The sequence below is a fragment of the Heliangelus exortis genome, chromosome 12 (assembly GCF_036169615.1).
Source record: "Heliangelus exortis chromosome 12, bHelExo1.hap1, whole genome shotgun sequence".
Taxonomy (NCBI): Eukaryota; Metazoa; Chordata; class Aves; order Apodiformes; family Trochilidae; genus Heliangelus; species Heliangelus exortis.
Genome location: NC_092433.1, coordinates 6294384 through 6316064, shown reverse-complemented (window position 1 = coordinate 6316064; position 21681 = coordinate 6294384). Strand labels below are relative to the sequence as shown.

General features: G+C 44.7%; 1 protein-coding gene across 3 annotated transcripts in view; it reads left to right on the top strand.

The window, feature by feature from the left end:
- The window catches only part of STAB1 (stabilin 1), a 56452-nt gene that overhangs the window by 21159 nt on the left and 13612 nt on the right, over nucleotides 1-21681 (top strand). For all 3 annotated transcript variants that reach the window (XM_071755705.1, XM_071755706.1, XM_071755704.1), the window contains 29 exons: nucleotides 126-188; nucleotides 566-679; nucleotides 1077-1130; nucleotides 2492-2572; nucleotides 2865-3023; nucleotides 3921-3983; nucleotides 5237-5338; nucleotides 6261-6347; nucleotides 6695-6806; nucleotides 7340-7523; nucleotides 7781-7874; nucleotides 8816-8974; nucleotides 9819-9914; nucleotides 10287-10382; nucleotides 10994-11041; nucleotides 11792-11922; nucleotides 12332-12443; nucleotides 12673-12750; nucleotides 13129-13230; nucleotides 13716-13823; nucleotides 14328-14459; nucleotides 14636-14764; nucleotides 15587-15643; nucleotides 16442-16537; nucleotides 17641-17836; nucleotides 18313-18408; nucleotides 19491-19536; nucleotides 20186-20265; nucleotides 21218-21343. In XM_071755705.1, coding sequence (XP_071611806.1) covers nucleotides 126-188; nucleotides 566-679; nucleotides 1077-1130; nucleotides 2492-2572; nucleotides 2865-3023; nucleotides 3921-3983; nucleotides 5237-5338; nucleotides 6261-6347; nucleotides 6695-6806; nucleotides 7340-7523; nucleotides 7781-7874; nucleotides 8816-8974; nucleotides 9819-9914; nucleotides 10287-10382; nucleotides 10994-11041; nucleotides 11792-11922; nucleotides 12332-12443; nucleotides 12673-12750; nucleotides 13129-13230; nucleotides 13716-13823; nucleotides 14328-14459; nucleotides 14636-14764; nucleotides 15587-15643; nucleotides 16442-16537; nucleotides 17641-17836; nucleotides 18313-18408; nucleotides 19491-19536; nucleotides 20186-20265; nucleotides 21218-21343 — 3001 coding nt within the window. The remainder of the gene's footprint in view (nucleotides 1-125; nucleotides 189-565; nucleotides 680-1076; nucleotides 1131-2491; nucleotides 2573-2864; nucleotides 3024-3920; nucleotides 3984-5236; nucleotides 5339-6260; nucleotides 6348-6694; nucleotides 6807-7339; nucleotides 7524-7780; nucleotides 7875-8815; nucleotides 8975-9818; nucleotides 9915-10286; nucleotides 10383-10993; nucleotides 11042-11791; nucleotides 11923-12331; nucleotides 12444-12672; nucleotides 12751-13128; nucleotides 13231-13715; nucleotides 13824-14327; nucleotides 14460-14635; nucleotides 14765-15586; nucleotides 15644-16441; nucleotides 16538-17640; nucleotides 17837-18312; nucleotides 18409-19490; nucleotides 19537-20185; nucleotides 20266-21217; nucleotides 21344-21681) is intronic.

Here is a 21681-nt window from a genome sequence, read left to right as displayed (position 1 = left end):
AGTTATGGTCTCATGTAGATCTTAACATGCAAACCACAAACATAAACTGGCCAGTGGTATTCCAGTATATGGTCAGACCTCACTTCAGCCCCAGCCATTTTTTCTCTTTTTGTATATTTTTGCAGAAAACCATTGGTGAGATCCTTGCTTCAATGGAGATCTTCAGTAGATTTGAAACTATACTGGAGGTAAGCATGTTTAATCACACTTCCAGTGTTATTATAAATTGGATTGTATTTTTTTTCCCTTCAGGCAAAAAAATACAGTTTGGGTCTCTGTAGGTGTACTTGTATGTTTGAAGCATTTAGGGAGCATTAGCCCAGTGCTCCTTTGGTTCCATTAGCTGCTTTCACACCAGTGGCTTCATTCTCTGAGCTGTGTTTTTGTGGCATTTATACCTCCATTATAGTACATACCTACCCTTGGTGTCTGTTTGCCTCATATATGTTTGCTTTTCAATAACTCTTCCTCTAGTGAGTTACTTAGAGTTTCCTTTCCCTTCCTGATAGACTCCCCTCACTAACTCATTCCAAATCCACAATGAAATCTTTTCTTGTTTTTTCAGAACTGTGGCCTGCCTGCCATACTGGATGGACCAGGCCCCTTTACAGTGTTTGTACCCAGCAATGAAGGTGTGGATAAGCTGAGAGATGGAAGGCTCATTTATCTTTTCACTGAGGTGAGAACTCATAGTACTTTAAGATGTCCTGAGCTGCCTGTGTTGCATTAGGCTGTGCTGGAATGGCTTGTGCTATGTATCTGACCACTGCTGAAAGTTTTTCTTCCTGGAGATGGCTCAACCATGTCTCTGCTTCTGTAAGGCTTTGGGAGATAAGTGAATGCTGCTGGAACCTGCAGTAAAAATAGGCCTAGCCAGATTTTTCAAATCTCATGTTTGGTGTTCTTCCCTCATCCTGGCTTTGGGTAGGAAAAAATGAAGGAACTTATTTTCCAAGTGAATTCTTTGCTACAGTACATTGGCATTGTCAGTCGCTGGTAAAAAAAAATGTAGTTGCCTCCACTTACTCCTGAGCATTGAAAAGGTATCTAATTTTTATGTTCTCTTCATTCCTTAGGGCATAAATAAGCTTCAGGAGCTTGTGAAACATCATATCTACACTTCAGGAGCGGTAAGGCAGGCAGCTCTAATGCCACCTTACTGGGGTGCTTTGGGCCAGCATCTTGTTTGCCAACTCTGTTGTTTGGCATAGATCTCAGAGTGTCCATGGCTTCAGCTGCTGGCTACTTCTTGGACCACCCCTGGAGGAGAAGGGATGTGATTTGAGATCTGATGAGAAAAAGTGTTTACCATGAAAGTGGTTGCCTGGAGGAATAGCTTGTGCTATCACAAAATTGAGTTTCCTGGGAGTGATGGTGCCCTTGAGTTGGCTTTTGCAATTGAAGTATTGTCCAACAGAGTTTGCTCCAGAAAAATGCTCTCTTTTTGTCCCGTTAGTTTGTTAAATTATTAATTAGGAGTGTACCTTACTTATGACCTCTACAGCCCACAGTTTCCCTAAAACACTAATAGCAACACAAAAGTTACAGCCAAGCAATGATTTGATCCAAACTCCTTGCTCTATTTCCTCTCTCCTGGAGCACCACCAGTGGTTAAAGTGAGAGGTGGAGAACTGATACAAGGGAGTCTGCTCTGACCCACATCAGCTGATTCTTGTACCAGCATTGCTCTGTACTATAATGAGAGGGTAAATAAAAACACTGCAATGCATCAACAAGATGCCCTTATACAATAAACAAGAGAAATGTTTAAAGTTAGACAAAACCTGTGGAGAAAGTGAGAACTCAAGCATTGTTGTACAGTGTCATTCATTAAAATTTATAAATATTTCCATTCTTTACTGAGAAGCAAACATCAGTCCTTGTAGTTTTCCTAATTCCAGCAGAGAAAAAGAGCAGCACTTTAAGAAAGCAAAGGTAGTTTTGCTTGCAATTTATGAATAAAAATATAGTAACAAGCTGTGCTACTGTTTAATAACCTGTTGGGCACAAAAGTAACACTTACCTGGGTTCTCAGAACTTCTCAAATTATTAAGTTTTTCAGTACAGTAGCAGCAGTTTACATTTTTTCTGCCTTTAGGAATAAGTTTATTAAGTGGAAATATTTTCTCTGTATGGCTCTAGATGAGCTTTCATTCCTTATTGTTCTGGAAAGTCCTCTTACTAGTATGACCCTACTTGCAGCTGTAGTAGTATGAGACACTGTTAGGGGACTTGATTTCAGCTTTGTTGGACTGGTACTTGCACAAGGAATGAAAACCAAGGCTGCTGCTGCCAGCACCCCCCTGTTTGTGGTACTGCAAACAACTCTCACAGTCACAGGTTTCCTTCTGTCCCATTGTTTGGGTTTTTGTGTATTTAATGGAATGCAAGTGTTAAACTCAAATTCCCCTTAGAAGATTTTTTTAACTGGTGGGAATCATGTAATGACCCTGCTTTTTCATGGTACTCTCCCCTTGTGTTTTTATTTCAGGTGACTGTAGAGAAGCTGATAATGATGCCACACATTGTTACAATGGCTAACCAGATACTTACCATCAACATCAGTGCAGATGTAAGTATGAATGAAAACCCCTTGGGGCAAACCCTCTGGTGCTAGGACAGTCTCCATATCTGAACAGTGATTTCAGCCCATCTCTGCTTCCTCCTCTGCTTGAAAAAAATAGACTTAAATGAGGTCATTGAATTAGTTTGTTTCTTACCTAACCTGTGACTCCAGTAGAGGCTTGACCATTTGTGTGGTTGCACTTGTTGTTGTATACTATCTGCCTCCTGCATTGACTTTATATAACTACTATAGTCTCACAGGCTAAAATGCAGATAAAATATTTGTTTTTCTGCATCAGGGAAGAATTCTGATGGATGAATCAGGGATCCCTTTAAACATGCGAGACATTGTGGCATCGAACGGTATCATCCATACCTTGGATGGCATCTTCATCCCTCCTTCAATCATTCCCATTCTGCCTCACAGATGCAATGAAGAGCAACACAAGATTGTGACAGTAAGTCAGCTTCTCTCATTCTCACACTTGCTGCAGACCCCAGGCTCAGCTGGAGGGACAAAAGCAGGCTGTGTAAATTGTAGCTGGGAAATGTTTTCTCTCTGAGAGGTCTCCTGATGTGAACTTAGGTAGTATCAATACCATCCATGTTTCTTCTGCTAGCACTTGGCACTGAGGCACTGATTTTCCTGCCCATCAGCTAAATGTTCCTTGTAGGTTGTTGTTCTTTCTTTGCACCTGTCCTGCCTTTGATTCAGAAGCACGTTAGTCTTTTCATAAGGCCTTAAATGATCTTTTTCACACCATAGCTGCCAACACAGCTGACAGTGCTTTGCTGTCAGCATTGGTGTCCTGTAGGTTGGACAGGAAGCCATCATTCAGTAGCAGTAGCTAAAAATGCTGCACCAATTCTGACCTGAACAATTTTGTATACCTTATTTTAGGTGCTTTCTCCCTGATTCCATAATCTGTAGGTTACTGAAGAAAGAAGACGAGGGTCTGAATAGGCAGGAGGTGCCTGATTTGGAGAGACTCAGTTAATCCTAAGTGGCCAGGGGGTCTACATAACTTGCTGATTTAATGAGGTCTGCTGCCTGGATGCCCCCCAAAGGGCTTTCCAGCATAGCTGCTTGTCTCGTGGCTGATAGAGTCACAGGATGGAGACAAAGCCCATCTGGCAGTCAGGTGCAAGCGTCTGCATGAGGCAAAGAAGTCACTTTATGTAAGTGATAAAGCTGCCTCATTTCAGAGTGTGGAAACTCTCTCCTAGGAATGTTTCTGATACATGTGTTGTGTTGTTTTGGATATATACTGGGAGCAGTAGCTCTGTAGTGTTCTGGGCATGGGAAATGGGTTCCTTTGAGAAGATTAAGTTTTCTCCTCTTGTTATTCTGGCAGGGCTCTTGTGTGGATTGTGAGGCCCTCAACAGCAGCGTTTGCCCACCTGGCAGCAGAGAAATGGTAAGTATTTGTAATTATTATGGTAATTTCTTCTTTGCATGATGACACAGAGACACATATCCATGCTCTGTGGTCCCAGACTGTCACCCAACCAACTGCTCTGTGCTGTTTCTTATTCTGGAGTCTATTTGCTGAATCAGTGGAGGGAACTGCGAGACAGATAAATGAAACTCTAGATTTGCAGCTTCTAGCACTTCTGCTGAGACTCAGGCAAAGCTTTCCTGCTCACATGTTGAGTCTGCCGGCTCCTGCAGACTGCTAGAACCAAGCCTGATCCCACTAGTACCATCCAGTACTACCACTGCCCAGTTCATGGCTTGAGAATTGCAACAAGCTTTCTGCACTGCAGAGAGTGAGGAACAATTTGTTCTTGGCCTGTGCTCCCTGTTGATTCAGAGATGAGCAGAACAAACTGACAGGGGAGTAAGGAGGAGGAAGCTGGGTGCTGCTGTTTGAGTTATCCCACGCTGAGCTTAGCAGAACAGCAAGTTCCAGGAAATCCTCATGTGAAGGCCAGACCCAAGATGTTGTTTGTGAAAGCCAGAGAGGTGTTCACCACTGTTAACTGTTGGGTGACTTCTGAGAGATCTCGCTTTCAGGAGAACTTGCTGGTGTGGTCCCAGCTTCAATGTCTGAACTAGAGCTCTACAAAATTGTTCATCACTCGTTTTCCTCTCTGATTGAGACAGGTGAAGCCAGAATCACCTGGGGCCCAATTATGCCTGTGTCTAACTTCACGAGAGGTCACTGAGCACTACTACAAATTTATTTGCAGCCCTTTCCCCTCTCACTTTCTCTGTCTCACTTCCCTGTCTCTTCTTCCTTCCCTCCATCATGCTCTCATTCTCTCCCTTACTCTCCTGCTGCCCCACTCTCTCCCTCCTACCTTTCCTCCCTCTCCTTTCCCATGCCTCCCCTGATTCTTACCCTCTGTTTCTCCAATTTACTCTTTTCTCCCGTGTCTCCTCTCCCTCCCTTCCTTCCCCTCTCTACTCCCTCCCTGTACTCTCACTCTCTTCCTTATCATAGACACCAATATTAGAACATAAGGACAGCGTCTTGGCTCAGACTTGGGGACTTCTGGGAGCAAGAGGAAGCCACCACGTGCCTTCTTTCAGATAGACAGGCCTCAACACTATCATATTCACCTTGGCTCCTCTGTGAACTTCCTCAGCTCAGATAGGCTTAGTTGCTCTCTGCCGCAAAAAAGATCAGAGGGGAAGGTTACAGTGCTGGTGACTTTGTTTGTGCAGGAACCAACACTCTTCCCAAAAGAATGTGTTTATGTACATGATCCACAAGGCCTGAGTGTCCTGAAGAAGGGGTGTGCCAGGTACTGCAATCAAACCATCACGGTGAGTGTTCTAGAAGAAGGCTACAATCCCACTGAAAGGAGCTCAGCTTCACTCATCCTCATTCAGGGAGCTCTCACTCCTTGAGCTGAGAGAAGGCTGGATGGGAACAGAAGGGAAGCTGCCCCATGCAAAGGGCTGCCCCAGCACCATCACATGAATTGGCTACCTGCTTTTTCTTTGTCATATAGGGAAAACACAGGGTACCAACTTGCTACAAATGTTAGAAAGCAGCTCAGTTAAAGCTGGGTACAATAAATAAAATAAAGCAACTAGCCAGGCAGGAGACAAGTGGTGCAGTGTTAGCTGTGCCATGTTTTCTCTCAGAGTGCCCTGGTCTTAGCATTTCTCCCAGAGGAAGGTGAGCACAGGGAAAGTGTTGTAAGCTGTGAAGTGATTGCATCCTGTTTATGAAACGTTGTCAGATGGTTTGGGAATCTTGCTCCTAGTGAGTTTATGGACCTCACATTCATCTGCTGCTCCTCAGCTCCCACAGTGCCAACTGTATGGAATAGCTTGTGGGTGTGTTATTAAATACTGCTGATTGTTTCTCTTGTACTGTTGGTCAGTTGTGAAAAGGCCTGTGAACCAGGACTGCTACAGCCCCCCAGAGGGACTCAGTCCTCAGAAAGGATAAAGCAGAAGTGAGTGGGCCAGCACAATTAACAAAGCTCCTAAAAAACATGGACCCCATTTGTGGAAGTCAAAGAGAAGAAAATAGTGATTTATTCTGAGAATAGACTGGGAACAGGAAGAAGGGGTGTTGCTGAAAAATAATTTAAGTGCAGTAGCTCCTAGAAAACACAAATGCCAAATGATACAGTCCATGGTGTAGAGGAGGACCAGGATTTCAGAATTATGAGGGCAGGATGACTTCAGGCAGTTCTCGTTAGGTCAGGTCAAACCAGTTTTGCTTTTGTTTCAGAAACCTGGATGCTGCAAAGGATTCTTTGGTCCAGACTGCATGCCATGCCCAGGGGGATTTTCCAGTCCATGCTATGGCCGGGGAAATGTAAGCATGAAATATCCTGCAATGAGCAGCTGAGACACCGTGGTTAGACAGTATAGTTGTAGTTAATGCAGTCCAGAGGTTTTGCTCAAGGGCTAAGCCCACAGCAGTAGCAGCAGAAGATCCAGTGGAAATGGCACATACTCAGTGGGTTTTCTATCTTGACCTTTAATGTGACTCATGTTGGGGACAACTGTGGCTGTTGTGGGGGTTTGTATTACTACCACTACTCTTCAAAGTCCTGTTTTGAATGCGAGTATCAAAGTTCCTTTCATAGATATCACCACCATGGCTTTGCCTTGGTTCCCTGAGTTTCAATTACTTTGGTTTTCCTTTTGTTTCCTTTCCAGTGCAGTGATGGCATACAAGGGAATGGCAACTGTCAGTGCTTTGAAGGTTTCAAAGGAATAGCTTGCCACATCTGTTCAGACCCTAATAAGCACGGGGAGAACTGTGATGAAGGTTGGTAATTCTGATAAAGAGACTAGAGGAAAATGTAGAGCAAGGATATAGTGCAGGTTCACATATCCTGGATTCCCCTCTTGCAAGACAAGCTTCATGAAAGAAGTGACAAATGTCATAGTTGAGTGTCCCTTCAAACAGCAGTGGAGAAGGCATGGCTGACTGATGAGGCTGTGGTGATGAGCATCTTGGAAACATCAGTGAAATTTACATGTTGGAATTTGGTTTAGATCTCTCCGGATAAGAAAGAAAAGACAGTTGGCCGGGACCTTGAGCTTGATAGCCTAAATTTGAGCTTGTCCTTACAGCTTATAAAAAACACAGACCCAGGAGTCACAGGATTAGTTCCCTGTCCACGTTCTGAGTTATCATAGGTGTCTCCCAGCAAGCATCCCTCTGTCAAGGGTAAATGGGATAATCCCATTATCCTATTCACAAGAGGTTGTAAAGGAAAGTTCGGAATCTGCAATGCCATCACTGTGGTGGATTCTGGACTTTTTCTAGTTACTTATCTTACTCCATGTACTTGACAGATTGTGGCTGTGTCCATGGTGTCTGTGACAACAGGCCTGGCAGTGGTGGTGTGTGTCAGTCCTGGTCCTGTAAGGAAGGCTACACTGGGAAATTCTGTGACAAGACATCCAGGAACTGTGGCCCAAGCGGGCTGTCCCAGTACTGCCACCAGAATGCTGTCTGCAGCCTCAATGACACAGCAAGGTCAGTGTTTCTGGTCTGTACATTCAGTTGTGCACATTGTCACTGTGCAGGCACACACAGCTGTGAGACTGTCAGCCCTGTGACTGTGTGTATAGGTCTGCATGCTTGGAGCATGGGATTGTTTGAGTAACAGCCAACCTGCCAGAAATCAGTCAGAAATTCTTGCTTGCTTGAGGCGGTCAAACTGCCCTTCTGCTCTCTGCTGGCTTTCAGAATGGCTGTTCTATTTGTGTCCCTTTTGTGCTTACACTTTTAAGGTGCATCTGTGTGGATGGATATGAAGGTGATGGGTTTTCCTGCCAGCCCATTGACCTGTGCAGTCAGCCAGAACGAGGAGGCTGTTCACAGAATGTAAGTGGGGTCAGAAAATTGAAACATGGAAAAGCAGTTCCTATTGATCAGAGCAGGGATCCAGGACTCCTGGGACTGTTACACATTTTGTGTGCTAATATTCCCTGTCTGTAAGGTGTGGTGGAGAAACAAGTACCTTGACATGATTGTCATACACATGTCAATCATTTGGGTTGGTGCCAAAATGTGACACCCCAGGGAGAGTTTAGCTAGTTTGCACCAGATATTTTGGCAGCTACAGAGATGAGCTGTACCATTATTTTTTTGTTTGTATTGATTTTCCTCTCAAGCTCTTCTGATGTGTGTTAGTTTCTCTGTTGCTGTGTTCAGACTGTAGCTTCACTATGAGCTCCAACTGTTATTTCTAGTAACAATCAACACTACATTATCCTTTCAACACTCACATTATTATCCTTTTTAAAGAACTGTGGTGCTTTATGATGGAAATGACTGGATCAGACCTCATCACAGTTTAGACCCCTTAGTGAAAGGGGTCTGTGTAGACTGGTGTGTAGATTGGATAGTGCAGAATGAAACTGGATGGCACTGGGTACAAAGTGGGTCTTTCAGAGATAGATCTGCCCTCCACATTGATTCATTCTGAATGTTTAAAAAGGAGATTGTGCTACTCCCCTTCATGGAATATTTCTTCCACGATGGGAGATCCTTACAGGATGGTAGGGAATGCTCTGGGAGTTTTGAGCCACCCTAGACACAAGTGTCTGCCTCTCTGAAAACACCAAACCTTTCCAGAATCACTTGATTTTGAAACTGCCTCACACTTCTCTGGAGAAGACACCACCCCCACCCAATGCTGGAATTAGGATTGGTCATTCAGAAACTCTTCACAGTCTGATGAAGGAGATTTGTTGCTGCGTCTGCACCTCACTCCCTCCTTTATTCTGCTGAGTGTATTTCTTTTTCTCTCCTTTCTCCTGCAGGCCCTGTGCACCAGCACGGGCCCCGGCACTGCCACCTGCCAGTGCAACACAGGCTGGAGCGGGGACGGGAAGGTCTGCGTGGCCATAGACAACTGCATGCTGGAGAGCAGAGGGCACTGTCACCTCAATGCTGACTGCCTCTATATTGGCCCTGGCCAGGTATGATCTGTGCTAAGCAGGCTGGGCTGGTCAGCAGCAAAGTCTGCCTGTTTGCTGCCAGAAACACCAGTGCAGCTCAAACCATACAGAGTGCTTGCGTGGGGTGAGGTGTGCTGACGTGTTTGAGGCTGCTGCTCTACTCTGAAACTTCATGCAGCAAAGAGAAGAGACAGAACTCCATCATATGACTTGGTGTAGGGCATCAGTTGCTGTGTCCCCCATGTTTCCAGATCACATCATTGTCTCTGGACGTTGCTAAAATACACAGAAAAGCACATGTAGTTGCTCAGAGTCCATGGAAGCAGCAAGGCCAGCAGTCAGATGTTTTCAGATAGGAGGAAAGCACCCAGCAGTCACTTCTCAGGATGCTGCTTCTCAAAGTGCTTGTCCCCACTGAACAATGGGACCACTGGACAACGTGCTGAAAAACATCACAAATCTTTAGTGAGGCTTATTGGGGTGAGATGTGCAAGTGTTTTCCTAGCTATCTTGAAAGCAGGAACCTTTGAAATTAACTCCTTTTCTTTTTTTGCCATTCACAAAGTCCATGTTATTCCCTGAAAAGCTGGAAATAACAATGGAAACCTTTGATTTCAAGTGACCCTCCCACAGCCAAGCAGTGCAAGGGGTGGATGCACTTTTGAGTATTCAGGCAACATGTGTTCTGTGATAGAGGACAGTGCCTTGCTAAGGAAGTATCTCCATATTTTCAAGTCTTGAGGGACCAGGAAGAAAACCTGGGAAAATAAGTTAAGAATAGCTTTTGTTGCCTTAGTCCTTTTTTTGGGTAGAAAATGGGGATGCTCTGATCTGTCTATAAAATTGTAATGTCTCTTTCTTACAGAGCAAGTGTGTTTGCAAGAGGGGTTATGCTGGTGATGGCCACAACTGTGATGCAATCAACCCATGCCTCATGGACAATGGTGGCTGCCATGATATGGTGAGTGGCTCAAGTGCTGGCATGGCAATGGAGGTTCCTCTGCTCCATAACAGAGGTTTTACCAGCCACAGTACTGGGAGAACTGCAATGATTTAGTTATATCATCTTACTGGCATGCCACTGAGGTGTGATTAAAGGTTTGGTTTCTTATTTACCCATGTGGATCCTCTGATTTTTGTGAGTTCATACAACCAAAGCCATCATCTGGGCTTTTCTGTATGAGGTGTAAATTCAGTGCCATCATAAAGGCAACAGGAGAAAGGTGCTTCTGTGTGCTTCTCTAGCCCAGGCTCTAGCATTCAGTTCCTAGATAGATGTAACATTGCCTAACCCAAGCTTGGTCTCTAATTTCTTCTTTCCTTGTGTCTGCAGGCTATGTGTGTACCCCTTGGAGGAGGAGAGAGATCCTGTGCTTGCCCTCAAGGCTACATGGGGGATGGAATTACATGCTATGGGGACATTCTAAAAGTGAGTAAAAAGCAAGTGTCTGGGGTCATCTTCAGACTGGAGAGAAATGGCTCTGCTCTTACTTTCCTTTTCTCTGCTACCTGAGTTGACTCCTTCTCCCATCATCAGCCTGACACAACAGCACAGCACATGTGTCTGCCTAAGGCCACAGGGACAGTGCTGGTACCAAGGCCAGTGTGTTCATGAAACCATTGGCAATAATTTCTAAGATGCTTCACTTGTGTCTGTCCTCTGCTCTAAGTCATCTTTTTTGTTGTTATTTGGAGCTTTTTCAGATCAGAGCTGCTAGGCACATATTCTGACATTAACAATACCAAAGGGCATTGTGGATTCAGTCTGTGTCTCTAATAAACATAAGCAATGGAAAATGAGTTTAAAAGAGTTTATTTATTTGGAAATATTTTCTTTAATGGCTAGAGTGTGGTTTTAGGTGTTCCCATCCCTTCTCATGATACACAGTGCCTGTAATGGCTGTAGGGTGGGAGAGGAATGTCTGTGTCATTATTGCCAGATGTGACATTGCAGAGGGCTCCTTTCCTCCACCCTAGGGCCCCTAGCCTGCAGCCTCAGTGCTCAGCAGGAGTAACTCTTCTGTTGTTTCTGTTTTGAAGGAGCTGGCCAGGAATTCCCACTTTGCAGGCTTCTACGAGTGGCTGAAGGTAAGAACAGCCATGGGTTGTTCACACAGGTAAGTTTGGTAGAAGTGAAGGCTCTGTGAACACTGGTGCCAGAAAAAGAGCAACTCCATTTATCTATTTATTAGAGAAAAACAAAACAATAGCAAAGAAGAAATGGTTACAGAGCAGGCATGTAGAAAAGCTCTGGAGTTTTTGATAGAGTGAGAGTCATGAGTGTGTTTTGGGAGCCTTATTTCTAGTACAGGAGGAAGCTGAGGCTATGTTATCACTTTATTTTCATGGTTGTATCATCTGTAACCCCTGGCCATCACAGAGTAGCACAGAAGGGAAAGAAAAAGGGGAAGAACATCCGTGGAAGGATGCTATGATGGCATCTAGCTGAGCTCTACCTTACCTGTCCTGCTGCAGACACTGCTTTTGCCAGGAATAATCTTGCTCGCGCCCCCAAAACTGATGTTGAGGAAGAATAAATGGATAGGATTGGCTGGGTTTGAAGATGAACTGAAATATAGAAGTAGGGCTTAAAGCAGGCAGTTTTCCCTTGGCAAACAGGTGTCTGCTGTTTTGGCTAAACCACCTGTACCATACATTGGTTGCCAACAGCACCTGTCTGCTATGTGCCAGAGAGCCTGCTGTGCTCCTGAGCCTGCTCTGTCCTCTGCACATCCCTTTCACTTGACTGCAAAAGCAGGGTGGCTCTTGGTTATATTTCATGGTAGAGTTGTGGCACTGGCATGTCTTATTTGTTCCTCTTTGTGCTTTGGACAACAGAAATCTCTCTTCAGCATCCCAGCAGGAATGAATGTCACTGTCCTGGTGCCATCAGAGGCAGCAATCAAAAACCTGAGCAAGACTGAGAAGGATTTCTGGTTGACCCCCTACATGCTGCCATTTTTAGTCAGGTATCAGGAGACTCCTGCCCTTGGTTTATATTCCCAAACAACAGTAACAAAACCCTGAGATGGATTTTTGCTTGCATGAGGCCAATACATTTTCATCTTGAGATAAATATAGAAGCAAGATTAAATACCTAACAGGCAAAAAAAAAAATTAAGCATTTAAAACAAAACAGAGCACAGACAATGGGAAGTGGGTTTATTTTTCATGTATTTGCAGAGAGATGTTTTCCCTCTCATGTTGGATGCAGATGGCATCAGGACAATAATTCCCTCCATCATTCTCTTCACATGCTTAACTTAACTCTTCACTGCTTCATATGTGGGAGATGATTATTGTTGAGTGGAATGGTCTTATCTCTGTTACTACAAACAGCACCCTAATCTTTTCTTTACCTGCTTTTGTTCCTTTCAGGGCACACTTTCTTGAAGGCATCTTCAGTGGTGAAGAGCTCAAAAAATATGACAGGCCAGAATTACCCACCCTCAACCCACGGACCAGATGGCAGATAAACACCAGGAGTGGTGTAAGGGCTTCTTACAAACCATACATGTACCAGTACCAAATTAAACTGTTCAAGAACTTCTGTATCCAGCAGGAAGCCTGCATGTGGCACACTGACACCCCCAAACCCAAGAATCTTTCCAAAAATGTACCCAGATCAGTCATGTGCAAGTGTAAACAAGCAGTGTATTTGTTTCAAACTTGCTTGGCAATTTCTAATCAGTGTACCTCTCCCTCTGGTATTTTTGCAGGTACTGACCATCCAGAATGCAAGCTTAGTTGTCAGTGACATCCCTGCCAGCAATGGCATTATCCATGTCCTCAGTAAGGTACGCCGGTGGTGTGATGCTGGGATATGCTGCAGTTGTAGCAGCAGGTTTGTGTTGCAGCATCTGTGGTGGGGCCAAGGAGGAATTACATGTCTGGCCAGTTAGGAAGGGATATAATGGCAGAAATATATTTGGTTATCACTAAGTCCTGACAGATGTTTCCTGTGCAGCACTGTGTAATGTTTAAAATATTTGTCTCCAGGACAAGCAGGAGGGGAGTTGCTCTTCTGTTGGTTGACAGAAGAGTTAAGGCTATTGCAGAATTGTGTAAAATGAGGCCTTCTTAAATTGCCTTTTTTACAAGCAGGACTGAAGTCTGGTGTGATTTCCCCCAGAGCCCCTTGCCCAACCTTGACTATGAACTCTCTTCTTTTGCAGGTTTTGTTGCCTCCTTCAGGAGACATTCCACCAAGTCCTCCAGGTCTGCAGAAACAGCTTGAGTCAGTTGCCTCATTCAGCACATTCAAGGAGTTGCTACAGGTAAGCAGTTGAGGTGAGCACTGCTGTGGTTGTCAGAACTGAGCAAATGCCCCCTTTACCCTGTAGTGCTGAGACAAGGGAGGCCACCTGTTTCCTGACATTCATGAGGGATCTTCTAGGAAAGCTCTGTTGAGTTTTATATAGTATATAAGTGTGTATACTCCAAAGAGTTACATACTTAGAGTTAGATCCAATATTATCAGCCTGTTATTACAGTGGAAGATCACCTGTCTACTGCAGGTGCTCTTTTGCTTCTAACAGAGGAGCCTAGAGGAGAAGGAAGCCTTGTTCACAATTGAGAAGCTGCACTTATGTCAGCCCAGAAGGAGGAGTAAGCAATTAGACATGGGTCTGAGCAGAAGTTGCATATCCCACTTTAAGGCATTTCCTCTAGGGCTCTTGCCTTTGTAATTGATTTCATGTTTGGTTTGTTTTTTAGTCACTGCAAGTGTAATTGCTGATGTTACTGTTTGGGTATTTTTTAGCAATATCGGCTCATTGGAAAAATCGAGTCCTCTGAAAAATATACAGTTTTTGTTCCTGGGAATAATTCCATTGAGGAGTACTGCCAGGCTGCCAATGTGACACAGTTGGTAAGCTCACTGCTTGCTTACAGTTTGAATGTATTGCAGTAAGTGCAGGGACATGTACAGTGTCAGAGCATAAACTTGAGTTCAGTGGGTTTGAACGTGGAGTGGAGAAACATACATGATGCTAGAAGCTGGGAGAGATGTGGCAGAGAAATGAGAGGATTTGCTGAGGTGTTACAATTGGATCTGAAGAGAATATTTGGATTCCAAATGCTAATTTCTGTGTAGATTTGAATGTAGATAAATGGCACAACACATTCACCTTTCTTGACCAGCTGTGGCATATCCATGGCAATTTTAAACCTCTTGAAGGGTTAAAAAAACATGTGAGTTCATCCAATAAGGATCATCAGGTGTGATCATTCATCTGTGATAAGGAGTTACTGGGCTCTGTGGGCTTAACCAGCTGTTACAGGTTGCTTAAGAACTCATCTCATGCCATTCCTCTGACTGAATCATACTCTAAGAAGTCAAGAGTCCTGACATTTGGGTTTCTTGTGGATTTAGGACAATGAGACAGTGCAATACCATGTTGTCCTGGGAGAGAAGCTCTTGCCTGAAGACTTGAGAAGTGGAATCCATAAGAACAGCATGCTGGGGCTCTCCTACTGGCTAATGTTTTACCAAAACAGCACTCAGGTAAGGAGTGAAGACTGTTCTGCTGTTTGGGGATCTGGCTAGACTTATCACTTTCTAAAGCTGGTGGCTGGATACACCCTTACAGTTTGCCTGTTCTGGATGTTTGACAGTTGTCAAGCAGTCCACGTGAAGAGAATTGAAGGTTATCATCTCAGCTGTTTCTTTCTCCTTTGCAGAAGTTTGTCAACAATATTCGTTTGGATGGAAAATTTCTTGAGACAATGAATGGCATGTTGATTGGGGTTTCAGAGGTCCTCCAGATACAGAAGAATCGTTGCACTGCCAATACCACCACAATACAAAAGGTAATGATGATTACTAAGGAGCTGACCACCATTTCACAGGGTTTCTCCACCTGCTAAACAAAGCTTATGAATAGCAGACAACCTACTTTGTCTTTTCCACATGGGTGAGACAGCAGTTTGTGGCCTCATGTGAAATGGGGCATCATGGAGGCTGGGTAGCTCCTAGCTTCAGACTCTACTTCTAATGCAGCCGATCTGCAGCTCTTGTGCAGATCACATCCAGTTCAGTTACTGGAACTCTCTCAGAGTGCTAGCCATGGGGCAGGCTGGTGCAGAGATTCCCCAGATACTCAGCTGAGGAAGGAGAAGCCAAATTCTTGCATGGCATCTGGGAAATGCTGTGGTCTGGCTGGGAGTTGTGGCCAAAGTACAGCACACGTGTGTTTTGTGGCCATCTGAAGATGGCAGGGTCAGACTGAGGTATGCCTGCCTGCCTTGTTACAGATCAGAAAAAAAATATTTGCTACCTTACGTGAAGGAACTCCTGGCCTACAGAAAGCCCTACGCCAGCTCAGAGACTCAGTAAAGGTGTAGCATGGGATCTCTTCTGGTTTGTTTTATGGTACAGTCTCTGGGGAGAAATAAGACCTTGTATATGTCACTGGAGTGCAGGAATAAGACCTTTTGTGTAGTCAGCCAGGACCTTAGAGTCATGCATCATGATTTTTCTTCTTTTGGTGTTTTGAGCCATGGAGATAAATACATCTTTGTCTTTGTCCCAGCCAGCAGCCTGTACAGCACCATTTGTAATTCAAGATTAGTGTCTTGGTGTGACGTGGGTAGAGGGCACACATGTGACTTGTCCTGTTCTCTGTGCCCTAGTCAAGATGCGGCAAGTGTGAGAAGGGGATCAAGTGTCCTCCTGGATCAGTTCTTGTGGTGAGTTTTTGATTCATGTAGTATCTCAGAGTCTGTCAGCACATACTGCTTTTATGTCCTTTTCTTGCTCTATAGATGTCATGTTGATACCTAATAAAATGTGCCCTCAAGTCCTCTGTGGCTCGTGCATTAGCAAGGTTTGTAAGAGAAAGCAGAAGTTTATGCAGCAAAAAACCACCATGAACCATGTGGCTCCTTACAGAGCTGGCACCAGACTTTGTCTGAATTTCAGGAGCCTTCTAGAGAATGCAATGTGGGGAGTTTCCCCTCTTGGAGGGCTGAAAAAGAGAAGTCTTTTTTGATCTTTTACTCTTTTGACATTATCAGCAAGGAAAAGCAGTTCAAGGGTGCTAGTGATGATATCCCAGCCTGTATCATTGATCTGTTCACACGGATGGGCTGGTTGTTCCTGCAGCTTGTTCATGAGTGAGTGACAGACATTTCCAGAGAGGAAACCAAGTAAACATTTCACCTGCCTATGGACTGCCTAGCAGCCACATCTGGCTCCTGTGGCTTCATTACTTTATGCCTAAAAATGTCTAGTTACTTTTTCTCAGTATTCATACACACATGTATACTGTGGATTTGCCAAAATGACTCTGTGGGGTGACCTTCCATCTCGAGATGCCTCACTGGTCTCAGCTCTGGGTAGTCCAGATTTTTTAGGGCTGTTCCTGTAGGATAAAAAGTGCTATTTCTCTGCTGGGTGAGAACATGGTTGTATGTGCCCAAAATGTACAATGTTTGTCTAAATACTGTAATATCTTCTGTCTGCATCTGTGTTAATTATATCTGCAGGAATTGCCAGGAAGCAAAAATCTTGCTCGTTGTGAATTACGCTCTGGGGATGCAGGAATACTTGGTTGCCATTTCACCTGTGCAAAAGTTTCTCTGGTAAGAAAAACATTTGCCTCAGATTTATTTTGACAAAAGCAAGATGGGTATCAGAAATACATTCATGGAAGTGCAGCCTGTGTTGAATCCCTGGCTGCACTTGTGCCATTGCATAGCTGAGAATGAGCTCCTCAGGAGTCACTCTCCATCCTGGAGACAGAAGGCACTGGAATAGAAAATAACAAACCCACGGAAATGTCTGCACAGTGATGGATTGTGATCTGCTGCTTTGGTATTGTTGCTTTGGGTTTTGTCCTGCAGAGGAAGAGAAGGAGTTGAATGTTTGTAGTCTGGTTTCCTAAGGAAATGAGGCATGAATGGTGGTATTCCACTTGTGCATGTGCCTTTTCAAATAACTGATGACTAACTGGAGCAGAACCAAAGGGAGGAAGAGAAGGTCTCACAGCTATTATGGCTCTACCAGTTGTGAAAACATGTGACTGGGAGAAAACAGTTGAAGAGCAAATGGTAGAAGACAGACTTGTGTGAATTTGAGCTCTCTTAGGTATCACAGCATCTCCCTGAAAAGTTTAATGGGAATGGGAGATTGAGGAGAAGAGAGAAGAAGGGAGTTGGACATAGAGTATTCACATGCAGAGCTTCTGTCAGCACTTGTAACTTACTGGGCACTTCTTCATCTCTTCATTAGATGATGTTTCTCTTAATGTGTACTATCCTGCTTGGTCCCACCATGGTTTCCTTCCTCAGTAAGCAGATGCAGAAAGAAGTGAGAGCAGCTAAATCAGGCTTCTGAACCAGATCATCTGCTGGCAGAGCCTTGGAGTATCTGGCTGGTGGGATACACTATGGACCCAGGCCAGAGAGAGGCTGAGTGGGCACAGGACTGAACATCTGTGTTATTCACCAAATGGCCAGTGTTGCTCAAGGGCAGTGTAGGCCTTTACATGAAAATCTGGGCAGCAGAGGCCCCCATTTTAGGGGGTTTGCTCCATCCTTCCTGCTCACATTGGCCTCTCCCTGCACTGTCAGAAGTGATGGCTATCACATAGTTAAAGGAACAGAGTAGGAACACAATACAGCTGTATCAGGATAACTGTGCTGCACAGGATAACTCACCCTACGTGTTCTTGTTGGTTCTCCAGAGGTCCATCTGCTGCCCCGGTTATTACGGACACATGTGTGAGATGTGCCCAGGGAAGCCAGGCCAGTGGTGCTCTGGGAATGGGGAATGCCAGGATGGCCTCCAGGGCAGTGGAGAGTGCCGGTGCCTGGAGGGTTTCCATGGCACCGCCTGTGAAATGTGTGAAGTGGGCCGGTACGGAGCTGACTGCAGATCAGGTGACACTGGTGGCTGTTGCAGCTTTTCTTTACCATCCTGCTTGCAAGGGGAAACAGTGGCTATGTCTCAGCTCTGAGGAGGGGTGGTGGGTTGGAAGAAATGTCCCAGGACCCCTGAGACAGACAGACAGACAGACAGACAGCTGGTAGGCCACCAGGGGAGGGAGGGTGGGAGTTGGTGCTTGTGGGCAGCTGGAGGAGCGGCCCCATGTTTCATCCTCAAAGGCATGACTGACTGCTACACTGCTCATCCTGCTGCCACCCAAACTACAGAAAGAAAATGTGGGTGGTCTGTTCCTGGGCTTTTTGGGCTGGTAGCAAGGGAACAGGAGCTGATACTCCTGTGACATTTTCTTCAGGTCAGTTTGATGCCTTGGATTAGGAACAGCAGAAAGTGAAATGGCAACAGGATTCAGGATTCTGTTTGTGAGACCTGGTTGGTTTGACAGTGATGGGAGTTTCTGTTTCCCCTACAGAATGTGCCTGTGACAATGGCATTTGTAATGATGGACTGCAAGGTGATGGGAGCTGTGACTGCTTCCCAGGGTGGAAGGGCCCTACCTGCCAAGAAAGTACGTGAGTGTGAGGGGCCTCTGGTGCAATGCTGCCTTTTTGGCTGAGGAGTCTGCATCATCCTGTGCAGCTTCCAGAGCAATTCTGTGTTAGCTGAGCAAGGTGACTGCTGTTGCATATACTTTAAATTCCTCCAAAGGCTTCTCAGGCTGTGCTAGCTCATTCCTGTGCAGAAGCTGCATTTGTGGTGCCACTTGCCAAACAACATGTGAGCCCTCAAGATATTTGGGTGAAATTTGTATAGAGGAAGGCATATCCCATGCCTCCATCTCCTCTGGGATTTGAGGCACCTCAAGAGCAGCCCACTGGGAGAGAGAGATGGAAGCTCTCAGACAGATTAGGTTAACCATGGACTTATGTTACTTGCCTAAGAAGGTGGTGGAGCTTAATCTGAAACCTTAACAGGACCTGAGTGTTATGTTGCTTTTTTTTTACTCACAAATTCATTAATTTAAGAGAGCTTGGGCCACAGTCTACAGTTCTCATTAAATCTGTCATGACGAGTTGAAGTATTGTATTGAAGATGTTTGTTCCTGGGATCTGTGATTATGATTACTGTTGGGGTGGGAAGGAACCTGAGCTCCTAAATGCTTTGGAATTTTAAAGGTTTGCACACAAAGGTTGATTTGGTAGTGAAGCCAAATGTTTTAGGGACATTTAGAAATGGAAAATTGAACTTTTCATATCTAGTGGAAGTGTAAAGCATGGAAAAGTTCATCTTCTTGCTTAGCAAGAGGCAAAGCCAAATGGCTCTATGAGTCTGGATTAACACAGATTTTTGGTTCTCGTTTCATTCCTAGCAGTGTGGAGGCCATGCAGATAGATCAAACTGAGCCACCAGCTCAATCAGAAAACATCACACTCACCACACTGTGAAGTGGCAAAACATAAATCCTATGAGGCTTTCCTACTGGAGAGTGTCAGGAGAGTTAGCATAACTTCTGGTGTGTCCCATCATCAGTCAGGGCACCATAAGTGTGGCAGTGAGGCTGTTTGCAAGGTCCTTTACTCTAGATTGCAGAAAGGGCCCCAACAAGTGCTAAATTGAAATGTCAAGTCACATTTGTGGTTTCTTTTGCAGGAATCAAGATTGACTTATGCAATAACACTTGCCACCAAATGGCCAAGTAAGTACAGACAAGGGCTGGGTCATTCTGAGAAAGGCATGTGTGTTTGTATGTGTGTTACACAGGGATGTTTCTGTGTTTAAGGGGTCACAGAGGCCTTGGAGAAGGTGCCTATTTATTAAAGGTGCATAAATTTCAGTTCCATTCCAGACACTCTCCCCAAGGATTTTGTCTGAGCATAAATTCTTTCCAATTTCCTTCTGCATGTGTGGCTGGGAGGAAGCAGACACTCCAAGGCTGGTGTTATTCTTGGAGCAAACTAAACAGCCATTTACAAGTCCTTTCTGTCTTGCCTGCACCCAGCAAAGAATTAAATAATCTGATGAGCTGTGATGAGTCCTTCTTGCTGTCTTCTCCACCCATTATCTGGTCTCCTGTTCTGGGGTACTGGGAGTCAGCCATCTCTGCTGTACTGTGCAGAAACACATGGGCATGGTGAAGGTGTGGCATACAAGGTGTGAATGTGCCTGGGTGCCAGCTCCCTGGTCAGCATGACCTGGGGACTTGGTGTGTTGTAAAGAAATACACAGAAACATCAGGTATGTTCCTTCTCTGGTCATTGTGGTCTCTGATTTGCACATGCCAGGCCTGATTAGTGTTTCCCACTGGCTGACTACATCAGTGATTGTTTATCCCTTTCTGCTTTCAGCTGCCTCAATAGCTCCACAGATTCCCTACCTATGTGCTTCTGCTCTGCTGGATACACAGGGAATGGGACCCACTGCACAGGTATGCCCAGCAAGTGTGGGCAAGATTCAAGACGTGTAGAAGCAGCACAAAAGACAAGGGGTTTATTTGTGAAATAAATGGCATAATGTTGCCAGGGAAAAGATCAGTCAAATCCTTTTCCTCTCAGCCATCCACCATGAACTCTGCCATCCTTTGGGAGAGAGGTTTTTTTCCATCCTGGAGCTTTACATAAGATGCTTTTCATGTTGCAAGAGTTGGTGAGAGAGGGATAAAAAGGCAAGCAAGTGTAAATGGGCAGTTTTTATATATTATGGAGAGAGATGTACATGAATGAGTTGTATTAGTTCTGATATCCCAGCAGTGGTGGCAAAGTTGTAACAGTTTTGGCCATAAATCCCTGGAATATGAATGCTTTAGTTCCCTAGGATTTTGTGCTCATTCTATTTGCTGGTTATGCCAAAATTGAGTAGAAGCAGTGCAACAGCTGTGCCAAAATGGGGCAGGATTTTGGGATACTGCTCTAGAGCTACATATGAACCTGATTTATGCCAAAAGCAAACAGTCGAGAAAAAAAATACCCAGAGTATTAAATTGTAACAGTCAAAATACTGGTAGACACCACAGTTTCTTTTCACCACAGTTTCTTTTCAGTATTGCCCTTGTTTGAAAATTTTGGGGGAGCAAAAAGCCCCACATTTATGTTGTGCAGGAAAATACTTTTTTTCTGTTTAACCATTAGACCTCAGTCAGCAAACAGTGTGACAGGGAGACTTCTTAGTCCAATTTGAGAGTTACTGAAGCTCAGCATGGCTTTTGGATTGGCCTCCCTCAGATGAGGCTCTGTGCTGTTACAGGACCTACAGTTTCATCCAGAAACAAAGGGATTTTAATACAACGTTGTGATTTTTGTTGAGATGGGTGATCATTCTGGCACAGTTCATCTTTCCTAGATGCTCTGAGCTGATTCTGCCTCTCTCATTTGTGGTCACAGAAATCAATCCATGTGATACTGATCATGGTGGCTGCTCTGTGCATGCTGTGTGTACTAAAGTGTCCCCAGGAGAGAGAACCTGTGTTTGTAAGGAAGGCTATGCTGGAGATGGGACACTCTGCATGGGTGAGTTCTCAGTGTGTGTTTTGGTGATAGCAGTGAGGCAACAGGGAATTTCAGACTGAAAGCATTAAAATTTCAGGTTAAAGTGTTAAGTAACTTGATTCTCCTTTCACTTTGTTCATGCAGTGATTATTTCAAAGCAAGTAGTTGCTGGCTCGTGTTGATTCACCTGTCTTTCTGCTTTTAGTCAACATCTCTGCACATATATATATGTAGGTCTATACCTGCAGGTGTGTGCTCAGCACTCTCCCAAGTCATGATTAGTGAAATGATCATCACTGTCCCAGCACAGTGCCACAGTGCCAAACTGGGTGGTGAGCCAATGCTGCCTTTGCCACCTG